Source organism: Diadema antillarum, unplaced genomic scaffold, assembly GCF_040938485.1.
Source record: "Diadema antillarum isolate AM-2024a unplaced genomic scaffold, OU_Dant_1.0 seq00000239_RagTag, whole genome shotgun sequence".
NCBI lineage: Eukaryota > Metazoa > Echinodermata > Echinoidea > Diadematoida > Diadematidae > Diadema > Diadema antillarum.
In genome coordinates, this window is record NW_027271286.1 from 470,250 (window position 1) to 479,990 (window position 9,741).

Sequence of the window (9,741 nt, forward strand, 5' to 3'; positions counted from 1 at the left end):
CTGTGTACGTAGGTTGAATAGCCATCTCTGTAGAATATACCTGCCTTGTTCCTCAGTTTGGATAGATGTATTGCAGCCTTTAGTTCAAGTACTTGATGATTCCGAGGTATAAGTATAACAAAAAAAAATGTACATGCCAATATTAAAGTGTAGAGGATTTCATGAGAACATTCCCCGAACATAAATTGAGAATTGTGCGAATGTAGGAAACGATGAATAAAAATTCTGGAAAGTACAATAACAAGACACGACAAACATATCAAGGCTTATCAAGTTCAAATGATTATGTTTCATTTCACGTGACGTGTACTGTAGAGTGGGAGACTACGAGTCGTGATGTCATGGTAGTAAAATACAAGAGGAATTTCGCCAAACCATTCATTCAGATGTGGAAAGAGGACTTTATCGCATTCCTAGAGAAGGCATAGAGAAAAGCAGGCACACATGTATTTGGTTGTACAGTGTATATGTTTCAGTAACAGGTCAAGATAGTAATCACAAACTCTTAATCCAAAAATAGATATTTCTAAATGGCAACGACTTTTACAGAGCCTTTTCGGTTTAATGTAACTACGTTCGCCAAATCCTTTTGGTGCGCTTCTCATCTCAGACGGAACGCGCGTAGGCACGAAGAGAAGATATCACTGGCTGAGTTCACTGTCGTTGAAGGGTTCGCTCTTGACCCCCTTGACCCCTAACCCAGTGACCCGGAAGAGCGACCCGGCAGTGTCTTCCTTTTCCAGCTGCTCCTTCGTCAAGTGGTGTTTTGCGCACGTCACGTAGAGCTCGTCCAAACTGGCTCCGCCCCAACAGCAACTTGTGATGTTAGTGGTGGGTAATTTGATGGTTTGAAGTTTCTCTCCTAAACCGAGAGCCACACATTTAAGAGGAAAATATTAGATATCTGTAAATCTGTTCGTCATTATTTTCCAGACAATCATGTCCATCGTCATCTATGCCAATGAGCCAGAACGATTCAGATTAATATCTTTAGTAGAGTCATTCACTTTGTTATTCACGTGTGTTTACATGGATACTTAGGTTAGTTAGTTTGGATCATCTACATTATTCCAATGGCCTGCGACCTTTTTTTAAATCCCGATTGAAGCTTATTGCAGTTATGAATGCTGATATAGTTAGGTATCTGTATGTAATTATGTTCACTATTATTATTATTATCATTACATACAAAATCCGCTCGAACCAAACTCGCATGGAACGAAAATTTGCTGAGTCGATGAGTTGCAGTCAAGAGCCGAATATTGAATGAGTGTGAGAAAAAAAAAATCAGTCCATTTCACTCCAGATACAATTTCATGAGAAGTGAAGGAGTAGAAGAATTGCTGGCCTGCAATAATTTTGTTCGATATTGGATACGAAAAAGTAAATGAAACGAACTGAAATGAAAAAAGCAAAATAATAAATTTACCTGTCTTAGGATTGTATCTGATCACGGCGGCGCCATTGAAAAGCGCCACCCACAGCATGTCCTCGCTGTCGATGCACATTCCGTCTGGGATGCCATCACATCGGGGGATCGCGAAGGCTTGGCGCCGATTGGCTGCAACAAAGGGAGAAGGTTTATGACGTCACGACAGGAGCTTTCGATGTACACCTCGCCATAATGGACTGATACGTAATGACGTCATTTAAAGCGTTGTCCATGCGTTATACGTTATTGATCTTGATTTTTTTTATCTGAACGACTAAGAAAGCTCGCCCGCCCTAGATTTGATATCCTCTCAAATCTCCTACTCGAAACATATTCTTTGAACTTTATCCATCATGCAATGACAAAAATGAGACAAGTAAGAAAATGACAATGATTGATAAGGGAGATTGTGTAACAAAAGTCAACTGAGTTTTATAGATAATTACTCTAAATTGGCACGAATAAACTTCATTAAATCTTTGCAGGATATGAATTTGCAAGAAATTTAAGCATGTTATATAATTATTACCCCTGCAAAATGTAGAAATACACAGTAAAATGGTGATAATACTTGCGACAAGTAATCACATGGATATCAAGAGTGTTTATTCTTCGTTTGAAGAAGTATGTAACTTTTCAGGAGTGAAGGGAACTTAGTTTTGTTATGCTTCCTTACCAATTTCTCCGGTTTCGATGTTGTAGTCAAATGCATCTACCCCAAATGTGAGGGAATCGATGTAGTACATGGTTTTCCTATCCGCGGTCCAGGCCAGCCCGTTTGAGATATCTACCTGTGTTACATGATGTAAAGGAAAAAGAAAAAGAAAGACGTTAAGGAAGAGCACAAAGCAAAATAAAACAAAACAACACACAGCAAACAAAACCAAGATTGCTTATTCACATGCACCTGGTTTTCATATATCATGAGTCAAGTAACACACTGAACATGTGCTATCAAGTAACACACTGAACATGACGCTGTCATCACGGTCACTACGTATGTACACAGTGATTTCGCGTAGATTTCGAATGTGTTAATCGCATTGATCGTGATATCATGTTCTTCAAAATGATAAAATCAATGCAAACATTTACATCAGTTTATATGAAATTTACACAATGATGGGTAATTAAATGAAAGCAACCCTTGCGAAAATGAAGACATATGCTTATCGAATGTTTGATTTTGCAACTCATTTATGTGCAAACCATGCAGCTTCATTTCTAATGTCATATTAGAGAAATGGTTAGGAATCCTCCAAACCATGTTTCATGTTTTGTGGGTTCTTTTTTTTTAAAGTTTGAGATATAAAACACTGGCGAGTGTTACAAAATTAGAATTACGTTGTTTTACACACACACACACACACACACACACACACACACACACACACAAGAGAATCTCTTATTTTCTGCTTTAATTTACGTTTTGTACGCGGTTGATAATAGTCCTGTCAGGATACAGGCAATAGAGGGAGCCCTGCTTTTTATCCGTGGCCCCTGGTCCTTTAGACGTGTCCTCCGAACCCATTGTACCTGCATTAATCGAAGAGAGAAAGTGATGGAGAATAACAAACAAAGTGATGGTATACTGGAATATAAACATTTCCACTTAATCAAATATAATGATCAAGACCTCAATTTTATACCACACTTTTTTTCAATGAAATTTAAAATGAGTGAGTTCCCCCCTTCGTATAATTTTCTGTTGTTTTCCTTCATTGTGTATGCCAATTTTTATCATCCAGAACTAATGGTTATCATCGGCGACGACAACAACAAACAGAGACAAACATTATTTTTAGTCTGTAAACATCTTTAGGCTTCCTGAAAGTTTGTATTCCATCAGGTGTGTAGGTACAAAATGAAAAGACCTTTTAATCTTACTATAACAGCGTAGAAAGAAAATAGGAGCATTAATTGACCATGTGTATAGGATGTATTCTGTTGCTTTCCCGTAGGGGGTTGCGCTCTTTGTAACACTCAATTATTTTGAAAAAAAGAATAAGTTTGCAATTTAGCTTTAGCGCTCATGTGATATCAATGCTGGAACTCCGATCAAGCCAAACTAGATCTATAACTGAGTTTAGTATGGATTTTTCTCATTTCCGTCCAGTACCTGCCCAAAACCTGCCCATGGGGTCACATTTGGCGTCATTGAATTTGGTCGTCGGTTTATCCTGCTCCACTTCGACAATCGTCTCTACACCCCCCGTCTTCCAGTCGACGAATCCGATGCGGTGCTTTGCTGCCGCCAGCGTTCGTCCACTTCGAGTCGTCACAACAGCACCCACCGTCTCCCCTGGAGTGAAAGGTGGAATTGGGATTACACGTATTAACTTCGGCACAATAACAACTAGAAAAGCACTATGAGAGCGCAGACCTCCGCCAAGCATGCAGCTCATTTCCACCACTGATTGTTACTGTTTGTTACTTGTGTCATTCTCAACCTTTCCTGCAAGTTTCCTCCCAATCAGTTCTCTACTTTTTGAGTTATTTTGCACACGGACAAACGAACTAACGAACAAACCAACGGTAACGAAAACATAACCTCCTCCCTTGGCGGAGTTAATGATGGAAAGAGAATTGGAGCTGCCACACACTCCCAGGTGTAATCCTTAACGCATTACTAACCTATTGGCCTGAATTCACGAAGGTGGTACAATCTTTGAAATGATTTAAACCATGGACAAGGACTATACCACTTTCGTCAATTCGGGCCATTGGGTTAATATTAGTGCCAAACCTAAATACTCTAAGCATGTATTTACCAGTAGTATTTTTCTCTTTGTATGTTTGTGTATTCGTAAATACAATACATTTTTCATCCCATTGATTTATTCGTCGATTTGTTTTGAATGATTACAATTATATTACATCAACACAGTTTTATGGTGCCAAGCAGTAAGTAAATTTGGCTCTGTAGATGGAACTATCTTTAAACATATGTAAGACCTGCACATAGATTCGTCTGAAAACAACGACAATAAACTTCAGGGTAACTCAAAACCATATTTACTTCTTATTTTTGGTCATTCAACGAATGACAGCTAAGAAAACACTCATTTCATCCACTACTCACTGTTAACTGGAACTGGAACAGAACAACATTTAAAATCTGGTCGCCAGTTTACGATTGCCATATCAAAAATGTTCTTTATAAAATGTTAGAAAAAAATCACCAAATTCGGATAAAGGGCATAGGAGTGACAAACAAGCTAGCGGGCACAATGTTTCCCCCCTCCCCTTGGGCATAGGGTTATGGCAATCAGGGGGGGGGGGGCATTTCATGAACGAACTTGTCGGATAATATATCTGACAAGTCAATTATATCCGACAAGTTTTGAGAAATTGTTTAGTCTGATTGGCTGATTTCTCTGAAATTGGCGAATATAATTGACTTGTCGGACATTTTATCCGACAAGTTCCTTCATGAAACGCCCCCCTGATGTTCTCATGATGTCATATCTAATGAAGGTAATGCCGGTATCGAGATACATGATATGTGAAACGTAATGATTTGCAGAACGCATTTTGATGGGTATATGTTCCAACTGGATCGCACCCCCACAACCTTAATATGTATTGAGAGTTGCCTCTTTGAGTATACTTTGGGGCAGGACACTCTCTTTGCAGACCATTGCGTTATGAAAGAGTCCAGCTTTGAGATGCCAAATTGCGGTAGAGCTTAGTTTATGGGGGTAGGCCTATTAGTTTAAAATACGGATAGAATAAAGTGCTCAATATGATGATGCCAGACGTTATTGAAAAAGTGGTACTTCAATGTTTGATCCACCTGTAATGTATTCAGCCCAAGTTGGGGAAAATACTGATGATGCAAGACTCTTAAAAATCTTCAGGACAACCTAATGGCCGGTCCGTTTCAATCTGATTTCAACTTAAAGGAACATATCCATACATGATACACGTATATTTCGACTAAAAACAGATCTTGATGAGTGATGATTTGAAAACACAGACAGCCAATAATATTTAGTCAAAGGACAAGCTACGATACGCATTTTTCAGCACAATATGCAGCAACTGCCACTAATAGCGTATTATGATAACGCGTATTGAGCAGAACCGCCCATAGAAACAGAGTCAGGGCTATTGTCATATTATTGTATAGGTACCTGAAACGTTCTGTTCTGGGCAATGGAAAAACTGTATATGGGGAACTCACCAATGTTAACTTTGTCTGCCTGATCACTGGCTGGGTCGTACCGGTGAATGGTCTGACCATAGATGTCAACGTAGAGAAGAGTCTTTGTGACGTCATCCCAATGAGGACCTTCCAGGAGGTACCCAACATCCTTCTGCACAACTTCCACCGACATGATGGTCTAATGGATGGTTTTCAACTGCTGTAGTAGAGCACACTTGTCGGGGCGAGATCCTGCAACACTGTATACATGTATGTATAAGGTCCAATGCGCTAATCTAATGAGCCGCTTGTGTAAACTCCATCTGGACTTGGACTCTGAAATGAACGCGCGACACCGGATACTCCTATTTTGATAAGTACCATAAGTCGTGCCCCCCTGAGCACAATGTCGTAAATGTAAAAAAATAAACCAGATTAAGTTGAGTACCTTCCCAGACGATATGATGTGACCTGTAACTCGAACAACCCACTTATAGCAGGAAGGTGGCTTACAGCATAAACATTCTGAAGGCGTACGTAGCACACAAAGAAGAAATCACGTGACAACATGCACACAACTGCTCAAGAAGTGGGGGGGGGGGGGGGGTGGGGGCGGTAGGCATAGATAGGAAGGTAAACCCAAAAAGCAATGTGGATTGAGTGAAAGCAGCAACATTAGTAGAACACATCAGTGAAAGTTTGAGACAAATCGGACAATCGATGCAAAAGTTATGAATTTTTAAAGTTTTGGTGTTGGAACCGCTGGATGAGGAGACTACTAGAGGATATGACGTATGAGTGGACAACAATACAAAGAAAATATAAAGGATATTCAACAAAAATTCACTTTTCTAGAATTATGAAAGAGCAGTGGACCAACCGCTTTCAGAAAGCAGGGGGAATAATTGCTACCCTTAACATATGTCAATATCAAGTTGATGGAATTTGTAATTTTCATGAAATATGGATTTTTGTAGTATTTTCTTTATATTTTCTTGATATTGTAGTCCACTCATACGTCATAACCTCTAGTAGTCTCCTCATCCAGCGGTTCCAACATCAAAACTTTAAAAATTCATAACTTTTGCATCGATTGTCCGATTTTCTTCAAACTTTCACTGATGTGTTCTACTAATGTTGCTGCTTTCACTCAATCCACATTGTTCTTGGGGTTTATCTTCCCTTTAAAGAAATCACAGTGGTTTACATTTCTTTTCTCTCTTTTTTTTTCGTCAGGAAGGTCGCCCCTAAAAAAAAAAAAAAGGCTTGACAGGTGCGAAGGCTATTTCTCTCCAACTTTTGTCGATTCTGGATCAGCAAGGGCACAGGAATCTGATAAGCCTAACTTTACGAGCATGCTGGTTCATGTAAAGGACATCAAAGAAATGTCTAGAAGCGCTTTACTAATATAAGTGGATGAAGAAACATATGAAACCTGCAGCGTTCAGAAGTAATCAGGCTAAATATTTCAGAAACTAAGATGGGTTTGTAGATCGAGATCCATCTCAAAATCGAGCGAACTAACCTTTCTGTAGCAGATGGAAATAAACTCCCAAATTGTGTATAAATTGGTGGTTCATAACAAGTAATGCAGATAATCAGTTGAGATTTGAGCAGACGCGGTCACTATCGATCCAAAGCCGATCAAGGATGATCGGCAATATCTGTGTTTACCATTGACCTGGATCCACACATCGTACCCCCCCCCCCCCCCCCGTAAAGAAGAAGAAGAAGAAGAAAAAAAAAAAGGTGCTGCGGCCCCTGTAAAATACAGTTTACATGTACTATGTACGTACACAACTGGTACGGGGAAACCTACCTATACGTATAGGGTCTACGTGGTTCATGAAACACTTTTTATTAGCATAAAAGAGTGTTATTGAATCGTTTCAGATAAAAATATCATACCAGGAAATAACTTCAGATTGTCATCTTATCTGTAAATCCAATTTCCTGGTATGTTTTAATCAGGCCATGGTGGTACTATCGATAGTCTAGCTTTGGGCCCTTTTTGTCGATTCCCTTTTTGCCGACTATAAGCGAAGCCGAGCAATCCCAAGAGCGGCATGCGGGGAATTCGGAACAAGACAGTTCGGGATTCGGGATTTCGGGATATATATATATTTTTTCTAAATAATGCTGCACCGCGAATTTTACGGAATAGGGACATGCATGTTAGCTCAAGGGTCGTTTATCAAACTAAGCAGTAGTTTATTTGCCTGTCCACCAAAGACGCTTAAAGGACAAGTTCACCTTCGTAGACATGTGGGTTGAGTGAATGCAGCAATATTATATAGTAGAACACATCAGTGAAAGTTTGAGCAAAATCGGACAATCCGTTAAAAAGTTATGAATTTTTGAAGTTAAATATTCTGCTCAGCAACGGCTGGATGAAAAGACTACTATAGCTTGTGAAGTCACATGAGTACAACGATGTAAAGAAAGAATAAAGAAAATTCAACATATTTCCATTTTTCTCGCATAATAAAGGAACACTCGACTTCTCTCTTTCAGAAGGCAGGGAGAATAATAATAGCAAGTCGAAGAAATGTGCACTTTATTCAAAAAGTAAAGTTTTGTGAAATTCTCTTTTTATTTTCCTTATGTAGTTGTACGCATGTGACATCATACACTGTAGTAGTCTTCTCATCCATCACTGACTGCGTAGATACTTAAAATATTCGTAACTTTTCAACGGATTGTCTAATTTTCCTCAAACTTTCACTGATGTGTTCTATTACTATTGCTGCATTCTCTCAATCCACATGTCTGTGAAGGTGGACTTGTCCTTTAACTAATGAGCTATCTCTATACTATCTTTGCTGTCCACCTAGATCGTGAGGTTCACCACTCTCACAGTCGTCTGAGGCACGCCCCGCTGTCACAACGCTTTTTGGGGCCTCAATTTGCATTATGTTTGTTTATCATGATTTTGATTTTTTGTATTAGGCTATATTTAAACTGATAGCAGAGACTATGTTGTTGAACAGTATTCTCACTGACCTGTGAAAGAAACCATCCCGTGAATAATCAGAAGCTGTTTAGCAAATAATGACCTCAGATTTACTAAACAATTCTATTGACTTGTTCCCCCCCCCCCCTTCCCTTTCGCTCCTGGGATCGGATCGGTTGATATCGACAATCAGCCCTAGGTCACGCCAACAGGGAGGTAGAGGGTACAAAGCAATCCGTGGAGAAATAGTGTGCAACCATTATGTAGCTCTACGGTGCAACCAGGGAGGTGACTCACCTCCCTGGGTGCAACCACTGGTGCGGTGTAAGAACATGGAGCTAAAGCTGGTATAAGAGTTCCATGGTTAAAAAAAAAGACCGCCTCACAGATCAGTGTAAGAAGGACATCGCAAACGATGACCAACCAAAGCTAGCAGAATCATCCAAAAGTGATGGAAGACTGAAGAACTGCAAGTGAAACAGTTTCCTGTGCAAGAAATTTGAGAGCTAGCATGCATTCTCATAATATGTTTGTATAAAAGAGTATCTGAATATAAGAACGACCCAAGTCCATGGAAGACCATTTCGAGTAAACTTAAAAAAAACTTCATATATTTTTGATTTGTCCAATAATATTCTATTTAACTGTGATGGGAAGGCAACATTGTATATACAAATTAGAACATATATCATTATGACAATTAACATTCATATTAATTGTGGAGAGGCCATTTTTTTGTGATGGACTTGGGTCGTTCTTTGAATCATATGGACTTGGGTCGTTCTTTGAATCATAATATATCATACATGATATTCTGCTATAGAGATGAGAGAAACATGAGAGAGGGTGCTATAATATGAATGTAAGAATGACCCAAGTCCTTCATTCTTCCATTCATATAAGATTTAACTCATTCATTTCAGGCACTTCCGGGGTTAATTAGGATTTATCATTTATACACAAGATGAGTCCATGCATAAGCTACAATTTCCCATGGCAAACTGAATTTGGCCAAAAATTGGACTTGGGTCATTCTTATATTCAGGTCTTCAATTATCAAATATGTATATGCATATAACTATATATTATACCGTATGTCCTACAAAAATTACAACGGGACCCTCCGCAGTGATAGCTATAAATATAGTAATTCAATCCAATACATTTACAGGGTACAAAACTATAAATTATCACAAACATCTTACAGAA

At 39.1% G+C, this 9,741-nt stretch overlaps 1 protein-coding gene across 1 annotated transcript; it reads right to left on the reverse strand.

Moving 5' to 3' along the window:
• Positions 1–542: 542 nt before the first annotated feature.
• Positions 543–5,937, reverse strand: LOC139729419 (regucalcin-like). The gene is made up of 6 exons (XM_071640346.1): positions 5,619–5,937; positions 3,552–3,734; positions 2,859–2,968; positions 2,109–2,223; positions 1,430–1,561; positions 543–862 (listed from the first exon to the last, which is right to left on the reverse strand). The coding sequence occupies exons 1-6, from the start codon at positions 5,770–5,772 to the stop codon at positions 642–644; spliced, it is 915 nt and encodes a 304-aa protein (XP_071496447.1). The 5' UTR covers positions 5,773–5,937; the 3' UTR covers positions 543–641.
• Between the last annotated feature and the right edge of the window lie 3,804 nt (positions 5,938–9,741).